The following is a 23,630-nucleotide window of genomic DNA, read 5'->3' on the forward strand; positions in this document are numbered from 1 at the left end:
ATAATTGTGCAATTCTACATTGAGAACAAATAAAAATGCAAAAAAAACCCCAATTTTTTCAATTATAATTTTGTTTAAAATTGTACTGTGTAAAAGGCATCAGCTTAACATTGGCATTTTGGCATTTGAAAAAAATCATTTAAAATAAACAATTTAATATAGTATCTTTAAAAAAATATATTGTAATAAATAATTAACTTACTACACTTCAACCTCTATTGTTATTGCTATCATTTTGCTATAAAACTGATTTTGGTTTTTGGTTGATCTATTAAAAAAAAAATATTTTAATCATCATTGTTTCTATCATCATTTAGTTTCCATTTTTTTTAAATTGTAAATGTCTAGCAATTTATTACTTATAAACTTGCATGATTAAAAGTTTTAGATAAAGCCCATAATGGATTGAAAACAACTTGTTATGCTTGTTTGACATTTATTTCCCCTTTTACCTGTTTTTTACCCGCTGTCTTTTATTAATTCATGGCAATCATTAATGTTTTAAGTCTACAGTAATGTAAACAACATGTTGTTATTAATGTTTGACATTCATTTAGTTTCTCTACCTGATTGTGTGTGGGTGGAATATGTTTTTTAATTTTCATACTTTACTACTATTAAGTACTATACATTTGCTGTGGGAATATGCTACTGTACGCTTGCACAATAAAAATACGTTTCTGACAGTTAAGTGCCCAATTTCCTATTGTTAATTTAGAGTTTCTTTTTGTTGTGAAGAAATGTTAAGAATGTTCAAGGAATAATTTCTTTCTTAATTTTAGTATAGCAAATAGTTACACATCTACATGTACTATCATCAAAAAATGAAATTCAAAACTATGTTAACTACATAGATGGTTTGATTAGCAGTTTTGCTAAACAACTGTACATTTTGCATGACATTTTTCTCTGATGTTACATTGACACATGCCAATGATTAAAAATGTATAAAATTATTAATAATATTTATTATGTAAAGCCTTAAAAGGGATAGATTGCTTTGATAAAAAATGTAAAGAAGTTACATTAAACATACACTATTATTTTTCATTATTTTAAACATTTTATCTCGTAATATATGAAAAAATGAATCCACTGGTTTCAGACTGATAAATACAATGTATAGCGTGGAAGGGTGTATAGAAGTAATTTCTGATGATGATCAAATAAAGATCGAAACATTGTATAATAGTAAATTGTTATATACAGTACATTTAAGGAATAAATATAGTCCTTCTATTTGATAATTATTAAAATGATGTTTAATTAAATTATTATACTGGGAACTATCTTTCAGATAATGGACAGACAGAATCATGTTCCTGTATCATCACAGCTTGACATCAACAGTATTCCACAAGTAAGACCATACGTTAATAAAACCAACGCTGCTAGTGACTAATCCCAAAAAGCCTAAATATTGTTACATTTTGATATTACACTATTGTCACACTTCAATGCATTCTTCAATCCGGTCATACATCAGTAAAATGTAGCCTAACACGAGTATATTGGTCCGTGGATATTTACTTTATGTCATGACACTTAAACAAAATAGTGTAGATACAGGTGGGCTTATACATGAGCCTGTATGGTAGCACAGTCAACTCTCGCAAAACTACTTGTCTTTCCATAGCACCAGACATTTTCGGGAAAACTTTGGGAAAATATACTGTGTGATAATACTTTATCCTTATTTATTGGATTATGTGTAATCAGAATTTGAATGAAAATGCCTGGAGGGTTTGGCCATGTCCCACGGAAGGAAGAAGCCACAGGGAGGGTTGTTCTGCGAACTATAATGTTAACTAAACTCCCACTGACTGCTCTTAATATTTTCACATAATTAAATCAGTGTAAAACTTATGCACATGTAAAACAAGACATCATTTAAAACCAAAGTGGGAAACGTTCAATAACCTGTTTTTAATATTCTGGTCTGTGATATATTAAATTCAAATTTGCTTAGCTTTTTTATTCTTTCCAAAAAAGTAAAACCCATTTAATTTTTTTTATCAAAATGGTTTAGGTTGACATTAAAATTGAATAATGACTGTTGCGTTAAATTTTAACTTTAAATAAATACTGGCTACAGTTGTTACATGAAAATAGGCGCGTTAAAACATCCATACGAACGTGAACAAAAAAGGTCTAGTGTAGACCATTTTCTTTCAGAAGAAATAATATCCCTGTAACGGACTATACCATTTTTGGTATGTTGGTTTTTATACTACATGAGGTGAACATTGTCTACACAAGGTGTAGAGTTTTGGAAAATTAAACATATAGTGTGTGTTATTTATTGTACTGATAGCATATTTCAGCATATCCATGCTTTGTAACTCAGTTTATTTTCATATCTGCTGAGTGCTTTGGTACATAGCCTACTTAGTGGGAGAAGATTGTTCAACCTCTTTGCATCATTATCATAGAGACATTGAGCAACGTGTGATGTATGCCCAGGCAGCTGTTTACCAATTTCCTGCTCATTTCCCTTTGTTTTGTTTTCTTTGGATCATATAGTACTTGACACTAATGGTACAGTACTACAAATAATGAATGTTTATGAGTTGAATGGATAGAATATTTCCATGAGTTGAAAGATAGATTGAACTATTTAATGATGCGGAGATAAGTTAAATAGTCTTTCAACTCGTTAACTTAAAGCGAATCAAAATGAATGTGAACTTTTCTAGGACTGCAGCATCTGGGAAGCTGGTCCCAGACACGGCAATTTATGAGTTTATTAAGGATTTTAAATTTGTAGTTTACTTTACCATATCTTAAATTTACTTGTCAAAGTACTATATAACTAAATTTTAGTAATGACAATAAATTTGGTTACATTTCTCTCATATTGGGGAATCCGTCGAATAGACCTTCTGATCCTGAACTTGTAGATTATCTATTCAGAATCAACTCTAGGTTAATCCCTATGGAATGTGGTACTAATTCCCTAAATGCATACAGATACGAATGGATTTAATATATCGTTTATTGCAGGGATGAAGTGTCACTCATGAAAGTGTACTGTACAGTATGTGCCTTTAACATTTCATGAATTCTATTCTGATATTAATTAAATATTGTTATAATAAATGATAATTATATAAGTAGGTTGATTATGAAATGTTTTAAAAAAATTATAAAATCATAATAAAAAAAAATAATGATGTTAAAAAGAATTATTTTTACTTGGGCTAAAGCATAGAATTTATTTTTTTCCTAAAATATATATTTTATTTCATTATTTATTTGGTCTATTTGAGTATATACATAACGAAAAAAACGGAAATTTCGGAGACCAGGGTCAACCTAAGTGAACTTAATAACTGTAGCTGAGCCGGTTGACCCAACCCCAAAGTCAGTTTACACATAAAAGACAAAATACAGTTACAGCAAATCAAAATGAATGTGAACTTTTCTAATGAAGGCTGATGGGCTCTCTAGGACTGTCAACGTTCTTCTTTTTTTAATTTATTATTTTTTTTATTTCATCTTCTTCCAACAGCGACCAAAGTCGCCCATAACGGGATTGAATCAATAAATATAATTTATATACAGTAGATAATTAATTAAACAACACAATTAGCTAAAATTACAGGTAAATCAATACCATAGGAAGCTGGTCCCAGACACGGGGTGTATTTATTATTTAATAAATATACTAGGCCTAATTACGAAATTGGAAATAAGAGGAAATTGATTAGAAGTATTTTTATTTTTTAAACTCCATTTTACAATTTTTTTTACAGTAATTTAACATTATACTTTGACTATATTGTTAGATATAATAACAATTGAAGTAGTCTAATATTAGATTATGACTAATCTTTATAAATTTATTATAATAAGCCTTGACCACCAATGTAGATAACACTAACAGGAAATCAAATACAAAGTTTTTTTTACTGTATTTTAACAATTGTTTAATAAATATATTATTTACCATTTGGCATATTGGATTGAGGAATTTACCAATTAACTGAGTATATGTATTGAATTGAGTATTTTGTTAATCAGTAATATCTTGAACGCTAAAACTTGTGTTAATTTTTCAAATAAAAAGGTTTGCTGAACACTTCCCCAAACGACTACACCAAATAATGGTCCACCAGTCTATAGTACTGTTTGTTCCATACTTATTTTTAATTTATGGGAATTTTTGTAATTTCAAAATGACTGATTAGTTTCCATGTAAATATAATGGTTAATATTTGTAACAATGCATTCTATTCCTTTATATTTATTACAATAATAAAATATACTGTAATAGTAATATAAATTCTATGGAGGTTTAAGTTTGTAAAGCTTTTAATAGAAAGATTAATTTAAAATGTATACCATACCATACAAAATCATGTAACTAATAGGCATCTGAATTTAAGAGTGGTTGCTATAGTTAGACACACACAATGTTTAATTTGTATCCTAGCAAATCAAGATTTGTTTGGGGGTATTTTTTATAAATTCATAATCACAGGCCTCGAATTTTATTGCGGCCAGTGCCGTCGGTGCCCTCCCAGTTGGCCTCAATGCCCTCGAAAATGAATAGCACCCACGGCCACTACTGGCCTGCCCTTTTTTTTGCGTTGGCCGCGAGTGCCCTTCCCGAGTTTTACCACAATAAAAACCACTGAATTAGATAGAAAATAATGTCAAGAAGATTTGTTTACACGACTCGGACGAGACGCAAAACTATCGCCTGTCTTCGTTGCAAGGGGATTTCCCTAAACGCATTTATTAATACACAAACAGTAAACAAAACATCGAACATTGCAATAGGGTAACCAAAACAGTATCATCCCGGCCGCCGTGCGTGGTAAATCATGGTATAGATAGTACATTAAAATACAGGGGTGTAAACTTTTAATAATCAAGCTAAAAACGTTCCTCGATCGGAGGTTACTGAAAGTATTAAAGTCGCACAATAATCGAGCTAGCCGCCTTCGATAAAAAAAATTACATGCACTCCTAGCTAGCCTAGCCTATCCTCCCGCCACCGATCCGGTCGAACACACGCAATAATTCAATGCATTGGGAAAACAATTCTATTTGACGCACACGCACCCTCTGATAAGAAATTTCACATACTACATATATACACACAACGTCGTGTGTGAGAGTACGCGCGAAGGATCGGCGGCGGATCGTTGGAAAAACAATTCCTTTTGACGTACACGCACCCTCTGAGAAGAAAATACCATGTGCGTTCCTGCATGGTGTAGTCCATTATACGTGTAAAATTAGGGGTGTTTACCTTTAGCACCAAAGTTAAACCTGCACCTCAACCCGAAGATCGTTGGAAGTATATCATATTTATATTTTATCGCACCCACCTCAATCCAGCAGACAGATCATCGAAAAATCTTGTTTAACAACGTCGTACACTAAATTACCAAACGCGTTTTTACCGAATTCAAGGAAATGGTATAGTCGAGAATACACGTGCCGAAGGCTAAACAGAGAGAGAAAGGGGTCGGTGTCCGTCCGTGTTTTGAATTCTTATAAATATGGGTTATACTAACAAAAAAGCTTCAGAAATCGAAACTCGGAAAATAACTATAATTTATATTCTACTACATAATGCCATTGGCTTGATTTTTACCGTGGTTAACACTCTGTGTATGAATAGTTGTAGGTAAGGCCTACAAACAAATTGTTTTTGTATCATGTTTTCTCCGTCGGCTGCTAGCTAAGTAAGGCTTAGTAGCTTGCTGTTAGTTTGGCTATCTTTCACATGGGGTCCCCAACTTATGTACGAAAAAAAAAATCGCTTCCGGGCCTTACTTGGTTGGTTTCACATGCCTTTTTATCGCATTATTTGAAACTAAACGAAACATTCAACACAGGACGGTAAACTATAAACGCTGAACATCGTACCTATTTATTATTTATATGGATCGTAAATACACATAATATTTATATGAAATACAAAAAGATGTATTGTAGACAGTCCTACTACTACTCCGCGATCTGATGAATAGGGGGAAATCCCCAAAACATTTTGCGGGTAGAATTTATTTTTTTTTGGGAAAAAAATTCCACCCTCAACCGGAAACAAGCTATTTTTAAATTTTGGCCTAGTTATTAAAATATTTTTTGATTTTGGCCTTGGTGCCCCTTTGATTTAAAACAAATGGCCTTGGTGCCCCTAAAATCAATGAAAACCGGAGGCCAAATGGCCTTGCCCCTAAAATCCCCAAATTCGAGGCCTGTAATCATATAAGTTGGCTGGTACATTAATAATATGCATTCTCTAAATAATTAAAAGGATACCCTCCAATGAAAGCAAAGTAGTCCCTGTAAATGAATTTGGAAGAACTGAACTACAGTACTGTGTTGCATACTGGGTTCATTTACATAAATGGTGACCTTCCCTGTTGGTGAACTTGCATAATTTTCACCTGCTGGGTGGGTGCAACACTCTAGTATAATGCAATGCAGCAGGCTAGGTGTATTGTTTTGTTCTTACAGTTGATTTCATTCGATTAATGAATTATATCAGAAAAATAACACTTTTGTTTACGATACATTGTTATAGTATAGTATATTTTTTATATATAGATTATATGTTTTATTGTGTTCTGAATCACACCACTACTAGATGCATTCTGATTAATTAATAATGCGGGGTTTTTCAGGGTTTAGCTATACTCATAAACATGATAATATTATATAAAATATTACATCTTAATACATGTTTTAGATTAACAATGTTTACTTTCATAATCATATGTCTACAGTTTAATCATATTTTTTTTTAAACATTTAAAAATCATTATTGATTTGATATAATACTTAATAAATATATTTTTCTTTTTAATTAATATAATAAAGTACATGACAGTAAGTAGTAGTACTGTATCTTAAAATAAATCAAAACGTTAAAAAAACAATACATATTTTTTTATATAGAAAAAATGAATAATAGTTTTAATTCATAATAATTAATCCTGAATGTACAAATTGTTATTGTTTAGCCTCTTGCTCCAAGACCACCCAATCCATACGTAGATCAAGAACATTGCCTTCTGTGTCACCGTGAAAGACCTGATCCCCCTGCACACAAGATTCCCCCTAAAGAAGATGGCAAATCAGAGGGGTGTGCACTGCAAAATGTTACACAGGTAAGTTATATGTTTTTAAGGCAAGCCACGATTTGAGCACTGTAATTTCCATTATATTGGACAAAGGAATCTGTATTCTGTATCTTAAGGTCAAACTTATATTTGGTTTAGTAGAAAGGTTAGTTATTTTGTGCCTAGCTTATCTGGATAAACCTAAAATAGCTGGTTTTCATTCAAAGGGAGAAAAAACATTGACCACCTTCCAAGATAATGGAATGATCCATTTTTATTTTGCACATCTGAAAGCAAACTAGTCTCCAGTAGCAACTAAATTAGTTTGACAAAAAAGGAATGATGTGCCCAAATATGGTAGTGATACAGTACAGAAAGAAATTATTGCTTCGTATCTACGCGTAGGCTTTCGTAGGTAGATCGTAGGTAGAACGTAGGTCATTGTTCTCTCCTACGATGTATTGTTTGTAGCCTACGATGTATTGTTTGTAGCCTACGATGTATTGTTCTCTCCTACGATGTATTGTTCGTAGCCTACGATGTATTGTTCTCTCCTACCTACGATGTATTGTTCGTAGCCTACGATGTATTGTTATGAAATCTAGGCTACGCCTCGATCGTAGGGTGGTTCGTAGAAGCATGGACAATGCAAACAAACAATGTATTGTTTGCTAATTAAAATCCTACCTAAAGATAGTAGGTCAATTTTTGTAGCCGCCCTACATCGTAGGTAATTGTTCTCTCCTACGATGTATTGTTTGCAGCCTACGATGTATTGTTTGTTATCCTAATTTGGACGGAAATCCGCCGACGAAACGACATCGGGCCGGTGGACATCAGCTCACGTAGAGAGAGTCGAGGCTAGGCTAGGCCTAGCTAGCCTGTTTCGGCGGCCTACACTATAAATTATTTATTCCTACCTTGTTGGGTTAGCGAATTATAAAAACAACGACAACTAGGCTAGGACACCAACAAAATATATGCAAAATAAATATATATTCCATATTAAGATTTAACATAAATAAATAGGCCTTTTAAAATGATTACGACATGTATAAAGAAAAAGGCCCGACCAGAATTTGAAGGGGAAAAAACATGTGAGCTGAGCACAGTAAAGAGAGTATTATGTTTCATGTCATGTGACACAAAATCCAGGTACACGATCGATCTTAATAGCCACCCTAAAAAAAAAAACATGTGAGAGATTGCGGTAAGCAGAGAGTATCGCGTTTCATGCCAAGTGACCCAAAAAAAAAACTAGGTCTGTATTAATTACGGTCATTCTGTCGGCAGTCTTTTTGAACGACCGATTGAACGTCCTGATGCTATATTTAGAATGAATTGTTTACGATCTTTTTTTCTCGGCATCGTTTCTGGATGGGACGTTCGCTATATTATGTTTATTAGTTGGCCTGTTCGTTGCGGTTCACCTGTGTTGGATCGTGTCTCTCTCTACGTTATACATCGTGGGAAATTTATATTTGCCGTTGAGTAGGTAAACACGCACGAAGGAAAATATTACGATTAAAAAATATTATTTATTTTTTATTAATTTACAACTTTGTCCTCCGCCAATTAAATTTAACACATTAATTTCACACCTTACTTCACTAAGAACATCGTAGGGTTGTTTATTTTGATTACGAACTCCCTACGAAGTTCAGAACGTAGCTCATTGAAAGTTGTTTATTGAGGTTACGAAGCCAAACAATGGAACCTACGAAGCCAACAACGTAGCCTACGTTCTATCTACGAAGCTACTTCGTAGGTAAAGTTGCAGTATTTTCTTTCTGTACTGTATGCTTAAAAAAGGTAGTGACATCATCATGTCCATATATGGGCACATCACATGTTTTGTCACATCAAGTTTGATAGTGTAGACAGAGCTTTAGGGGAATAAGAATCTGCCTCAGTGGGAACGGTGAAAATATTGACACATTTAACACTACAGTTGTCATCATATTGATTCGTAAATAATCTAGTTTTACTATTATGCAGATATTTCTTCATTTCAATTATTTATCATATGTAAATAAACACAAATCTCTTTAGAATAAGAATAAGACAAATGAACAAATATGAAAATCCAAATTAAATTGTCAAATTGATGATTGATATGCAGTGTTCTTTATGTATTTGAATTTAAATGAATGATAACAGAATACAGTCTGCTTGACTATATAAACTAAATTGACCTCTGTTGAAAAAATAGAAACAGATTTTATACTAATGCAAGCATTGATACAAAAAGGTTGCATTAATGTAGAATGTATTGAAACATTACTCATAGTGTACATGAGATGTTTGAAATAAGCTACTAATATTAATTTATTGATAAATTCAGATATAGAACTTTTAACCTTGATATTATGTACAGCATGTGCTGAAGGTAATGGTTGAATGAATATTGAATGTTTTATATTGACTGCAGGAATGTTGAGAACTGCTCAGTGTTGTACTTAAAGAATATATGTTGAAATATAAAGCTATGTCTACACTATCAAACTTTATGTGACAAAAAAGAATGTGATGTGCCCATATATGGACACAATGATGTCATATCACTACCATATGTGGGCATATCACTGCCATATTTGGGCACATCACACTTTTTTTGTCAAACTAGTTTGATAGTGATTGTGATTTGAAGAAATTGTATGTAGTGTTTTATACAGTAATTTTGTATAAAAAAAAAACAACTTTTGATAAAACAATTATCAAATACTTGCTTGCTTACGTTTCGGCTATTTTCAGTAGCCTTGGTCAAGCAAATCACTCTCTGATGTCATTTGTCATGGCTCAGTGATTTGGGTCATCACTCATATTTCTGCTGGTGACCCCCTCTGGACGCTCGGTGTCCCTTTTTATCATATCATCATAGATGTGGCTCAGCTCATCTCCTCCTGGGTCTGTTATGTTATTGTCAGTTTTGGCTTCTCATTATACCCAAGGATAAGGTTACCTGGACAGGGAAAGAGCCCCATTTCGTGGCAGCTGTATGACACAAACTAACCCTTATGGTAGATGAAAATTGCTTTGTTGTCCACACCTGTGCACAATTCAGTCTAGTGAACTGCGAGTTATAGAGTATTCTCGACATTTTTACATTTTAATAATAATTTTTTATTATTGAACTACTGTATTAGTTTATAAAATCACTTGTTCATGTTTTTGTTAGTTACCATTGTGGGTATGTCCTGACTGTAGAAGAACAGTGGAAGAGGAAGAAAAAAATACCAAATTATCAACTGTAGAATCATCTTTTCTTGTAAGTAATGATAAACAATCATGATGTCATGATAATGATAATCATGATAATCATAATCATGATAAATATAATCAAGATTAGATAATAAATTATTGTGTTCTACTTTTAGTAGGGGCTTTTGATTTTCGAGGACCTTTTGACTTTATTGAGGAATCAACTGAAGAAACAGAATCCCAATGTTCCTGTATGCGCACAATGAATTAATATGGCGTTTAACTAGTTTATGTCCTAAGTGGTCGGAAAAAAAAACTTCCTAATGACAGAAATAGATTAAATGAATCCACAGTATAATGTACTGTTCTCTTTGAAAGGCTTTTAAACCATGCAATGGATTGAAATTACACTTTAACATAAATATTGTGATACTGCCGAGTAGTGACAAAACACTTTTAGTTAATATTCAGGGGATTATTAATATTCTGTAAATCGGGTAATACTTGCTATTATTAAAAATAATATCCAGTATTAATTCTTTGTTCTCTAGGCCCAAGACTTCCTTTTGCAGTCCCACATACCACTCATCAGTTCTCTGCAAGACTTTGATACATCACTTGTATCGTCTATGCCTGGCAATGATGGAGATCGTTCAAACGTGTCAATGTGTACATGTGAACAGTGTCAGGAACGTCGCGAAATAGCAGCTGATCAGGAGCGCGAGGTGCAGCAACTTCAAGAGAATTGGATAGAGTTGTGCCATGTGGTCCGATGTATCTACTGGGAAGCTGGAACAGCATTGGCAGGTAAGGGTTCCAATCTAAACATGATCACAATTTCTAGGCTTTTCATGTTCAATAGAGATTAGTTTGATGCAAGAAATATACTATTAAATTTCATCATTTTGCTGTCTGGAATTTTCACACAATACCTTGGACTTCATTGCTTTAAGACGCATGGTAGGGCTTGTTGTGATGTTGTTATTACTAAACTAGCTTTTTTTAGCGGTTTTTACTAGTAGTCTCTGGTAGCTGAAATTTCAACCATGCATTTTATTCACTTATTTAACTATTATTTAACAAAAGAAGGAATGAATAATTATCCATTAAAAAGGAAGAAAGTGATGCCTAAGGGGGAAAATGTTTTTTTTATTTATTTCCCAATAATTTGTGGTATCTTTAGTTTGATGGCTAGTTCAATAATTTTCTTTCGTAGTTCTGCTTAATAAACATGTTTTTAAACAAAAAGTAAAAAAATCTATTTTATGCTGTTGAATTGCAATAGCTTAACTCTAATTATTTAGATGTTCTACTATAGCAGGATCATGACATGCATACATGATGTGACCTCTTTGCATTGACTACACTAAAGTACTGGATTTTGTATGTGCTCAGCTTTCTAAACACTACTCTTGCAGGTTTTTTTTTATGCATATTTATTTTGGTTTTGGTCTTGGCTCTTTTTCTGTAGGCTTTGAGATAATTTGCATACTAGATGGTTTCTCCAATAGTTTTCTACTTATCTACATCACTTTGATCTTTAACAAAAACCCTGTCATTTTATTATGCTATATGCTTAAATGCTTATATTTTCTAAACTCTTAGTCAACAAATTTTAAAGCGCGGATAACATTTGACTACAGTAGTGTACAGTATATCTGGTATGTTGATCAAACGTATACAGTCTGATCAATAATAAGTTTTACCTTTTGAGCTTTACCTTTACAAAAAAACATGTTTTATTTGTTTTTTTAAACAATTAGCAATAGATTACTATGTTTTAGATAAGTACTGTACAAAGTCCATCTTGTTTCTGTGTAAAAGTTGCACATGCCTGATATTTAAATAAGTAAATCAATAATGGGGTTTTTTTGGTTTAAATGAAGGATACATTTTTATTTATTTATTTTTAAAACAAATTGTTGCTACTAATACTTTTATGCTATTTCACTGCTCAGAGCAGTGTGTTGAGTAGGTGTGTGCCTGTCTCAACACATGTTTGGGACTAATTGTTATGTTAGGTGTGTGCTGCTGTTTATAGAATATTGGTAAAAAGCTACTCTATTAAAAACAATTGTTATTATTTATGTAGTTTCACTATCTACAGCACAGGAAAAAACAATACCATCATACAGTATTGCATGATATACAGTAGGCTGTGATCTCTCTCTACCCTTGGCCATTCTTCATTCAGCCCTCATTAAAACAAAAATATAATCAGTTTTAATTACTCTACCTAACAATACAATACAGTAAAGCTAGCAGCTATTCTTTTTACTTCCAATAGGTGGCTTAATGAAGGTACCTTTCTTCAGTTTTTCCTACTTGACATCACTGACCAGTATTAATGAAGGTATAAGAGTGATGCATGCAAAATTAATTTATAATTCCATGTTGATTTATTTAAATAATAATAATACTAAATAGTATAAACTAAATTAAATAATAAGGCACAAAAATGATGCATGAGAGATTGATCTTATTAATATTTTTTTTTAAATTATTTTGATAATTTAATTAGGTGATTTTTGACATCTTTCTTAAAGTCTGAAAAAATAATTTTTAAATATTGTTATTTATTAATTTAATATCATTCAATGTGACATTTATTTACTTATATAAAAAGACAGTAAACAAGATGAAGGTTAAAAAAAACCGATTATAGTTGAGTTTACAAATTAGCAAAAACGTCAGCCTCTAGTACTACAACTGCTGCTTGCTTTCAGCTTATAAATGAGTCATCTCTTGTGACGTAGAATGCTTGTGGAAGACATGCCTATAGACAAAAATGATATTTATTCATGAAAATTAAATGAAAAATCAATTATCAAAATGAAAAATAATGCGTCTACCCTCAAATTTATTTGTCAATAATACATTTTTTGGTCCAAAATTCTATAATACACAATGCCTATCACAGCAATTGTGCTTCTTGAAATGTACAGTATCTGATTTATAATTTGATGAAAATGATTAATTTATTATATAATATTAATAAAACTGATAATAATTGCACTGAAGTAATGCATGGTTTGGCAATCAATTCATAGTAGATTTATTTAAATAATTAACAGTTATTACAATAATTTGACAGTTGGTTGAATATCCCCTTTGATACTGTGTTATGCATGATACATTTGTAGTTTTATTGACTTAATATTATTATAAAATCTAAGAGTCAAATCCATTGATTGATGTAGGTTACATTTTTTACTAATTGTTTGATTTATTGGTTAATTAATGTCAGTGATTACTGAAGTATAATGTGTAGATGTTGAAAGTGTTAATGTATGACTGGAAAAAAATGGATAAATTATTAATTTAAATGCAGTTACTGATTTATTTTAACTATTTGAATTTGAAATATTCTAGCTTTCCCAATCTCTGCAAGATATTTTTTTAAATATTCTGGCTTTCCCAGCTGTGTAAGAACATACTTAGGAGAGTATTTTAGGGTAGTAGGGTATTATTAAATATATTGGTAATAACATTTATTCTAAATATTCTGTATGGTCGTCCTTTTCTTTATACATTTTTTTATTTCTCTTAATTTATGTGAAGTTTTATTTTGGAGCTTTGTATTCCAAGGTCAGGACATGCTTGTCTCTGTTCACAAGAACTTAGTAGAAGGAAATAATTGTCTATCCTAAATTTGTTCCACCCAAGTTTGGTGGCTACCAATTGACTCAGCTTTCACTGACATAATCGTTGAGAAGCATGTATAAGTATTCAGCGGGCCACCCTAAAGTTTTGAGTTAGGCTACAGTATTTGTATACACATCTGCATGCAACTAAAAACACATGTTCACTGCACATGAGATGCTGCTACTAAGATTGCATCAAATCAACTGTTTTCACTTGTGTTGGCATTTAACATGGTTTTACCTTAAAGAGCGCTATAATTGTTTATGGCTTTTAATAGTCTTCTGAAATTACATCTTTATGGTTTAAGTCTTACATTGTTGAGTAAACAACATATTTAAAAGGACAATAAACCTTAATATTGCTTAAACGTTGTTTTCAATGTTCTCGTAATTCAAATTTCTTGCCCCACCCCAATGTTTGCTTGTATGATTGTGGTTCAGGTATAAATTACCCAATACGTAAGTTGCAGCATAGTTTGTATCTTAAATAGTTCATGTTTCCCCCTCCCTCATTGTTCACCCCGTCCTCCCCTCCCCCCCTCATTTTTAGTCCATCTCTTTACTGTAATGTGTAGTATAAAATTCATAAAGCAAACATTATTTACTGCACACTGTATTAAAAGATGTATTGTCCCTTGAAACACAAACAATGAAGATCAAAATATTCTAAATTTAAATTGGCCATCAAAGTAATATTAAAGTTATTCACTTTAAGTCAAAAATTCGAGCCAAAAACAACACGTTTACATAATTAACAGGTAAATTAGTTTGATTAAATTTCGTCTGGAAAATCGTCACAAGCGAAGGTAAACAAAGATTTCAAACCACGAGTATGCATTATGCATGATGCTAATTAGGATTGTTTACAACTCGTCCTGGTTGAGAAGGTGTTCTAACACAGATCGCGAGGAAGTTTTATGATTGTGCATACAGAGTAGCCAAACAAGCGCGTTGCATTATGGGATATGTTTTGATTGAAAGCTTTGACTGGAACAAAAAAACGTCTGTATTTCAGTTAAATGATTTTTTTTTTCGACTAATTTTTGGTGAAAGTTAATTACTATTATGATACTTCAAAATAACCCACCTTTTTTCAAAATCTTTTATTTTTTATTTTTTTGGAATTCGTCAAAGGGACAATACATCTTTAAACATTGCATCAATTTATGTTTATGTAGCTTTCCTATAGTTATAATTTGAGAAGTATTTGATAGAATAGAATAATAATATTTTTGGATTTTAAAAATCTATACCATACTGTACTATATGAGTATTATTACTTTAATGAAGAATACATGGTTCTATCTAGCTACTACACTTCATGCATACATTTTAAATACCTTTCCTTTTGTAAAATTCGAAAATAACAAGAATGATTAACCCAGTGGTACACGGGAAGTACAGCATATCCTGGTATGGCAGCCTCAGATCCTAAGGGATTACACATTCACTGCATTTAAATGTCTTATTTAACAAGATTAAAATTCACATACACTTGAGTAATTTAATTTCAATCGTTTAAGAATAACATGATATTGGATAATTACTTTAAATAAAGTGTGTTTTATTATTACATTATTAGATACACATGAATAATGTATTAAAAAAAACATGATTTATTTAATCAGGAAAGTCCAAGGTTGCACTGGCAATCTAATATGTACATGATATGTTTTAAATGTAGCGTTATATTTAGAGTACGGTAGGTGTTATATTATAAGTTTTCATGCTGTTATTGCCTTTTAGTTTGATATTCAGAGTCTTCAAATTTTACAACTATTCACCATTGTATACAATATTCTTAATTGGTAAATGAAATTAATATAATTGTTTTTATGGTGGTTAACAACAAGTTGTAAGAAGATAATTATCAGAGATTATGTAAATTGTTATAATTGTATTGTTTGAAAGAAAGAATTAATACTACTTAATTGGTTCTACGAAAAACTGAGAAACAGCTTTGACATTTTAAGTGCTTTGACCGTCTGCAGTAGAGATAAACAATTACTGTGCAACAATTAGTAGTCTAAAGCTCTGTCTACACTATAAATTTAGTTTGCCAAAAAAAGTGATGTGCCCAAATATGGTAGTGATATGCCCAAATATGGTAGTGATATGTCCAAATATGGTAGTGATATGTCCAAATATGGTAGTGATATGTCCAAATATGGTAGTGATATGTCCAAATATGGTAGTGATATGTCCAAATATGGTAGTGATATGTCCAAATATGGTAGTTATATGTCCAAATATGGTAGTTATATGTCCAAATATTGTATTGATGTTGATTGGGATCACTCGATAGATATTTAAAAGCTGTCAATTTAATTCATGTTAAAATCGCTTATATAACTTGTATTTTTTTTTCTTCTGTTTTTCAGAAGATGATAATTCCTCCAAGTTGAGCATGCCACGGATGAAGGAAGCGGTCCATAGGTTCTGTGCCATCGATCCTCACAATCTTTATCTAAGGCTGGAGAGAGAGGTGGAAGACTTTGTAAGGGAGATGCATCAAAGGCTGCTGAAGCAACTAAGCGGAGGTTATAAAACACCAGCTTTAGCTAAACAGTTTGTCAGTATGCTGTTGGAGGAGTATGGAGCATTGTGCTCGGCTGCCAAAACACTATCATCATTCCTTGAGGAACTAGTGAGTATTTTCAGGAAGATGTGCAGCTCTTCTTGCTAGGCAAAGAATTTAATTTAGGTTCCTTCGCAGTTTTTGTTCGTTCGCAAATTCACCACCCCCTACTCATCTCGAAAGATGTACTAGGTTCTTTAATGTTCACATGGGCTAGATGTGTACTTTAGACCTACGGTTTATAGTCCTTATCCGTGACTTATCTAAGACTCGTTCTACCACCAGAACCATGGACCAAGTGAGCCTCAAACCTTTTCTGGTAATTACAGTTCCACCGTCTTAAACGCTCGGCCACTCACTCACTAGTCAAACATCTGCTTTTAAAATTATCTTGCAGGGCTGACTATTCACTAACTGATGCTTTATCTTGTCATTAATTTATTTATTTTCATTTCATGGTTGCCTGAAGGTGGTTGGGTTCTCTCAACTTAAAGTTATTCACCCAAACATTTATTTTAAAACCCCAACTTGGGCCTCTAAATAACCTTTAGGAAAACTTCAAATTGTCTATAGCTATCTGTATGCATAATTTCTTATCATCTAGCTGTGGATTTTTGCAGCTTGTGATATCAGTGATCTCGCTTGAATTTGACTAATATTTCATCCAAAGTGGGCGGAGGAGCTATGAAGATAATGTTTAATAATATACACATTTTGCCATTATTGTGTACATTATGTTGACAAGATTGTTGTTATTTGGTTAATTTCAACCAATTAACATTAATTAAATTTAATAAAGTAAATGTAACTTTCATAAATTCTAACATTAAATTATAATTTTGTTTTTATAGGAAAAGGAGCATCTACAGCTTTTCAACCTAACATGGATGCTTCATAACAAGCATTTATTCCATAGTACAATCTACACAGATCAGACACTACATTCAAACTTAGACATGCTGACCAAACAACTACGAAATGGTGCCACACACAAAGAAACATATCCTGGGGAATCATATTCAACCGTCTTACACAAGTGAGTGGGACAATGGACATGTAAATTATTAGTTAAAGATGTAGTGTCCCCCAAAAATATGAAAATTAATAAAATCAGACTTAGAATAGGCCATTTTTCAGTTTTAATAAAGTTATTCACTTCTGTAGAAAAAAAAAACAACTACAATTGTTATTTTTTCTTGACACAGTTAGGTATTTTTGCTTTAAATTACATTTTTTCAAGTAAATATTTTTTTTCGATCCAGTTTTTGGTCAAAGTGAATAACTATTATGTGAAATTAAAATGGCATATTCAACAAAAAATGTTTAAACAATGTTTTTTTAGGGTGGGGGGGTCAATAAATATATCTTTAAAATATTCAATATGTAGTATCATCTTTGCTTAAACTTTTTGAATTTGAATCTAACCTCTTTACCAATTTATTAAGTAAATTTTGAATTTAAATTCAGATTCTTGAAGTTTGATGATGAAATGTCAGTGGTGGGAGCCGTGTGGAGGGACTGTGAACAACTGATACAAATGTTTACTGAGAAACAAGCTCATCAGGTAAAATATTAATAACTAATTAATATTTTGTAATAATACATGGAATTTAGACATTTTCAATCCCATGGGTTGTTGTTTGTGAATTTGATGTTGTTAAATTGATTAAATATCATGTGAATCTAAATAAAGAAAGAGTTTATGGCAAATCTTTATAAGATATTCTAAAAAATCAGGTGTTTATATATTTTATACTCATTTTTATAAGGTTCATTGTCGGCAAGCAATACATGAAGATTTGGATGGGTATAAAAGGAAGCCTTGCGAAGAATTGAGTCACAGTCAGCAAGTGGATGTGTTGAGGTTACTTAATGGGTCCGAGTCGACCATGCACGACAAAAAACATAGTGGCAAGAAAAAAAGGTAAAAGACTGGTGGTTGTTGTGTTTTGGGTGCCCAAAAGAAAAATTTTGAGATGTCTAGAAAACTATTTTTTTTTTTTGGTCTTAAGATATCTGAGGTTTTCTAGACACCCCATAATGTTGTCCTATTTCTTTCCAAAAATGGACAGACCAAGAATGAAAGGTTTGAAAGGATTGGCTTTACTTCATGCTAATGCACACAAACAAAAGCATGTGTTAATGACCTAACTAAGTAGCCTATTCAGGTTCTGAAGTTATATAGTGTAAGGTTTGTTATCTACTTGACATATCACTCTAATTCAGCTTTCAGCTTTTTATATTTTGCACTTGTGTGTAGGTATGGTTTGAATTATTTATTTATTTCATTTCGCTGAAATCCAGTAACAATTTCAGAATATCTTTGTTCAAGAATGAAGCTACACTATTCTTGGAAGTTTCAAATATACTTGAGTGCCTGCTAGGTGATAACTCATGCTGGGCAGATTGCCTTACAGTAACATGTTCATGCACAGTTAAACCTATATTTAATACATTTGCTTGCAGGCTTATTCATTTGACATATTGAATGTTATATTCTTACCTACAGGTGTCTGTGTGATGAGTGCAGTATATCAAGGCTTACAACGAGCCTACTAACACCTGAGCTGTACGAGGAAATAGGCCTGAAGCAGCTGGCAGAGGGTAGCCCCATGCAGCTGTCAGTCTTAGACAACTATCTTCAAGGTATCAATCCTCCTGACCTGTCATCAACAAGTTCATCAGAATGCTCATCTCAGGTGGATAGTGAGGACATACCTATATTCTCCAGAAATGACCTGGTTCCATCAAGGTATGTACGTTAGCAAACTTCAATGAGGGCAAAACTTGTGGTGTTTTTGTAAAACCCATCATTTGGGACACCTCCCTTAAATAGACACTCAGGGGACACTCCTACTCAGTGGACACTCCTACTCAGAGGACACTCGTTTTCAGTGGACACTCCTATTTAGGGGACTTTCTTACTGTAAGACGTCTCCTCAATACTACTGTTGGGGATTGGTTATTTTTTAATATTTTATTTTATTTATTATCTACATATATATATTAATTTGATTCAATTTCAGACAAGTGAGAGCTTTTTTATTTGACCCTTATATCAATTTATAATTTTAATAATATAATTTATTATTTATCTAAAAGAGATATGTAGATAATAGCAACCTACTAATTAAATAACAACATTTACAAATTATTCTAGTACAGTCGACTCCGACTAAGTCGAATTTTCGTAAGTCGAAAAATCGCGAAAGTAAAATTTCTTTCCTATACATTACTGTGTAATTTTTATTTGTCGAATTCGATGTCTTTTTGCTGTCCGAATACACACATTCTTTAGTGATTTATATCGTATAAGTCAAAGTAAAAAAAATCACGCGGCAATAACGTGCTAAAAAGCCGATGAAAGTACGTAATTTGATAAACAAACAACAAAGGGGATAATGTGGGACCATATCGGTTCTCTCAAGCAGGTCGTAAATCATAGGCGGCGTCCTATAACTCGCGCTAATATATATATCTGTGAGTTGTTTTTGGCGGCATTTTGTGGGTACCCATTTTGTGCTAGAGAGATGGCTATAAACAATGGATACCGATTTCGAATAAGAACCGAAATGTCTTTATTATACGTTTTTTTTATTGTTACGGCTTAAACCATAAAGAAAATACAGTTTGTCATTGCCGATAAAGAGGCTTAGCATTTATTAGGCCTAGCTAGCTAAGCAAACTCAATTCAAAAGGGCTTATCGTGTGGGCCGCGATCGCAAAAGGGTCTACTAGCCTAGGCCTAGCCTAGCGCGGCTAGTAAGTGGTCTAGTCCTAGCATTTTTTTACAAATCTGTAAGTCGAAGTTCGCATTACTCACATTTTTATACTGGTCCCATTAAATTCGACTTAGGCGGAGTCGACTGTATTTTACTCTGTTAAATAAAACTATAACCTTCATATTTTGGTCTTTGCAGTTACAGTTCACAAAATTCTGATGATTCGGATGATTCAGATGATTTAGATTCTGAATCATCACCATCACCGACTCAAGACACAGAAGACAAAGCCTATCTGCTATCCCAACATGCATTACAGGCCGCAGCCAATCAACTACAAGGAATAGGGTCAATGAATAATAGTTCAGGATCACCTGTTGATTCAGTCAATGTAAGAAAAATGATTTTCTGTGTTTCTAAAGCTCTACACTATCTAACTTTATGTGACAAAAAAATGTGATGTGCTCAAATGTGGACATGGTGATATATCACTACCATATTTGTGCACACTTTTTTTTCACATACACCTTGATAGTGTAGACAGAGCTTTAGCGATTCTCTTTCATCTCCATAATCTAATCGTATGCACTTTAAAAATACATTAACAAAGAAGCGTTCAAATATTGATGATTTAATTTAATCTGTCAACCTTGGTTTTTTAAAACAAAGATGAATTTGTTAATACTTTTCTAATTTGTCCATACTGGTGGCTGTACCATCTATTTTCCATGGCCATAATCTGTTTATATAAAAATTATAATTTATTCTTAGTTAGTAAGGGTATGTTCAGACTCATGGAGTTACGGTGGAGTTATCTACGCAAGGCGTACGGTAATCCGTGGCGTTAAAAGCCAAAGTGTTCAGACACAACGACCAACATTCCAATGTGGTCGTGGTCGTGTATTTTCATTGGTTAAGGTTAAAATCACTGATGCATCACTGGATTAGCGTTATGAAATCTACCCTCTCCTGCTAGAGTTATTAACGCCACTGGCGCGGAGTAACAGCTCCCTAACGCTAATCCGCTGCATGGTTCAGACACAAAAATAAGTATTCCTTGTTGCTTTTGTTCAAGGCTACCTACATGAGGTGAAGAGAGTTGTTCATGACTTAGATTTTACAAAAATGTTTTTAAAATTCACTTGTATTCTGATATGCAATTTCTACCACTTACTTACAGGAGGATAATGTCCAAACCAAACAGTGTGAGTGTCATGCATGTACTACGTCAGCGGCAGCAGCAAGTAAGGCTCTATTATCACAAGCAGTTACAGCAAAAGCTGTTGAGGGCTTCAAGTCAACTGCGCCCTACCTCGTCTATCAGAATTTGATGAACCAACCGATGGATTTAAGTCGGCATGGTGTCACCGCCAAACATCCTATCATACATCCACATCTCTACAACTTAAGTTCGCACAAACATCCTGTGAGAACGCCGCCAACATCCACATCGCAAGCATTCCACTACGACATAGAACAGCAGGAGCAACGGCGACAACTGTTTCGGGGCGACTGGAATAACGCGTACGAAAGTGCAAAGAAGACGCTTAGCTCAAGGTGTGCTAGTAGCGACAGCGATCCAGATCTTCTCCAAAGCGTCAAGGCAGCTTTGAATTCCAGGGGTGTTGCATCGAACGATCTAACGGCATCACCTTACGATATGCATTCGGCACTTCATATGCATTCAACGACGGCCACGACGACCACGGTAGTAGATAAGAAACATCATAGCGGTCACACTTTCTCCGATACATGTCTTAGTAACGGTAGAACGCACCATGACATAACAAATCGCGAGACCCAAGGGGACGGTCACAACCACAACATCCCTAAACACAACGGTTCTTCCTTACCTGTTCCTACGACAGAATTTTGTGCTAAACACATGCCAGCTGGAAAGGTATCCGCACATCAACATCAGCATCAACAGAGTTCATCAATATCATCTCAGCAACACCAATGCAGCTCAGCAAATCAGTTACCGTCCAAACTCACAGCTGACATGCTACGACTCGCAATGACTAAAAAGGCAAAGGAAGGAAGCAAGATCGATCATAGAAGGGGTAAGTAATACAACACACAATCTTTCTTTGTTTTTTGTACCTAATTGAAACAATACACCTATATGCTGTTAAAAGTAACCTAGACAGTGGCTGGAGTATATAGCTTGTATTCTCAATTCCTCTCCCAGTATGCTCATTAGCCCTGATGAAGGAATAGCGCTTTCCAAAAGGAAAGTTTGGAACTTCTTTCTCGTTGTTTTGATTAAGCCTTTTGCTTATATTTATTTGTATCTCCATTGAGAACCAGCTACTGATTATTAGTTATTGTCTTTGGATTTCTAATATACAGCTAACAGTAACATATATGTTTTGATTTGAATAGGCTTTCAAAGTTCTTTTCTATGTATACAAACAATATAATCATCAAAACCTGTTGTTTTTCTCGGTCCTATATTTGTATATTTTTATGTTTTCATTTTTATTTGTTTCTTATCTTTGTAGATTGTTTTGAAGGTTTTAATGTATCAGATTGTTTTCATCATAACAATGCATCTCTAATTGATCCACCAACTGGTATTTGTGCCAACGCTCTTCAAACATCAGCCAGTACACCAACATCCACTAGTATATGCAGGTAAGTGATGAAGTGAATCAATGGTAGAAAAATGCCCTTTCCCCAAATAAATCTAAAAAATGGTGCCATGCTCCGATGGAATAATAACAAGTGGTTAATGCAGTTTGATATAGTTATATATGTAGCACTTGCCAGCTCACGTTCGCACTTTTTGCCATTTTTCTAATAGTATTAATTATTGTACTAAATGTGTAGTAGATATATACCTTATTATAAGTTAACATGTTTATCAATATATTTAGACAAGTACTTGTTAGAAAGTAGTATCATTGTAACTTCCAAATTCTGTGGCTGTATTTATCCTTGACACTTGCCCTTAAAATTAAAAGATTCTCTTATCTAAAAGAGTTTAAATATTTATTTCCTTAAGTGAAATATTTAATACAATTAATTGTGATTGGTGAATACAGTCACTGACTCTGCAACAGTACTAGTGTCTGTATTAACTATTCACTCTTAGACTAGAAGAAACCATTATTGACTTAAGTGAAATTCTTTTGTTTTAGTGATCCTGAATGTGAAACACACTTATCCTTTGAACCTGAGGATACAGACGACAGCTGCTCAGAGAAAAGTAGTTCAACGGTAAACTCAAATCGGGAACGAGAGTCGAAGCATTGCGATTGTTGCTATTGCGAGTTCTTTGGACATGGTGCGGTAAGTATTGATGATTACAAACTACAAAATGAACTTGTTACCAGTATGAATAGAGTGATCTGCTCAAACAACAAATGTTCATATATAGTTTATTGCTTAATATTTTTAT

General features: G+C 33.1%; 1 protein-coding gene across 3 annotated transcripts in view; it reads left to right on the plus strand.

Annotated features, from left to right (window-relative positions):
* The window catches only part of LOC140046398 (protein FAM193A-like), a 28,900-nt gene that overhangs the window by 780 nt on the left and 4,490 nt on the right, over nt 1-23,630 (plus strand). For 2 of the 3 annotated variants that reach the window (XM_072091040.1, XM_072091041.1), the window contains exons 2-15: nt 1,298-1,360; nt 6,984-7,130; nt 10,261-10,350; nt 10,835-11,090; nt 12,571-12,636; nt 16,309-16,574; nt 17,357-17,541; nt 17,973-18,069; nt 18,275-18,429; nt 19,015-19,257; nt 20,426-20,618; nt 21,408-22,290; nt 22,732-22,864; nt 23,371-23,521. In XM_072091040.1, coding sequence (XP_071947141.1) covers nt 1,298-1,360; nt 6,984-7,130; nt 10,261-10,350; nt 10,835-11,090; nt 12,571-12,636; nt 16,309-16,574; nt 17,357-17,541; nt 17,973-18,069; nt 18,275-18,429; nt 19,015-19,257; nt 20,426-20,618; nt 21,408-22,290; nt 22,732-22,864; nt 23,371-23,521 — 2,928 coding nt within the window. The remainder of the gene's footprint in view (nt 1-1,297; nt 1,361-6,983; nt 7,131-10,260; nt 10,351-10,834; nt 11,091-12,570; nt 12,637-16,308; nt 16,575-17,356; nt 17,542-17,972; nt 18,070-18,274; nt 18,430-19,014; nt 19,258-20,425; nt 20,619-21,407; nt 22,291-22,731; nt 22,865-23,370; nt 23,522-23,630) is intronic. The other variant, XM_072091042.1, reaches the window with a different exon arrangement.

Source organism: Antedon mediterranea, chromosome 4 (assembly GCF_964355755.1).
Source record: "Antedon mediterranea chromosome 4, ecAntMedi1.1, whole genome shotgun sequence".
NCBI lineage: Eukaryota > Metazoa > Echinodermata > Crinoidea > Comatulida > Antedonidae > Antedon > Antedon mediterranea.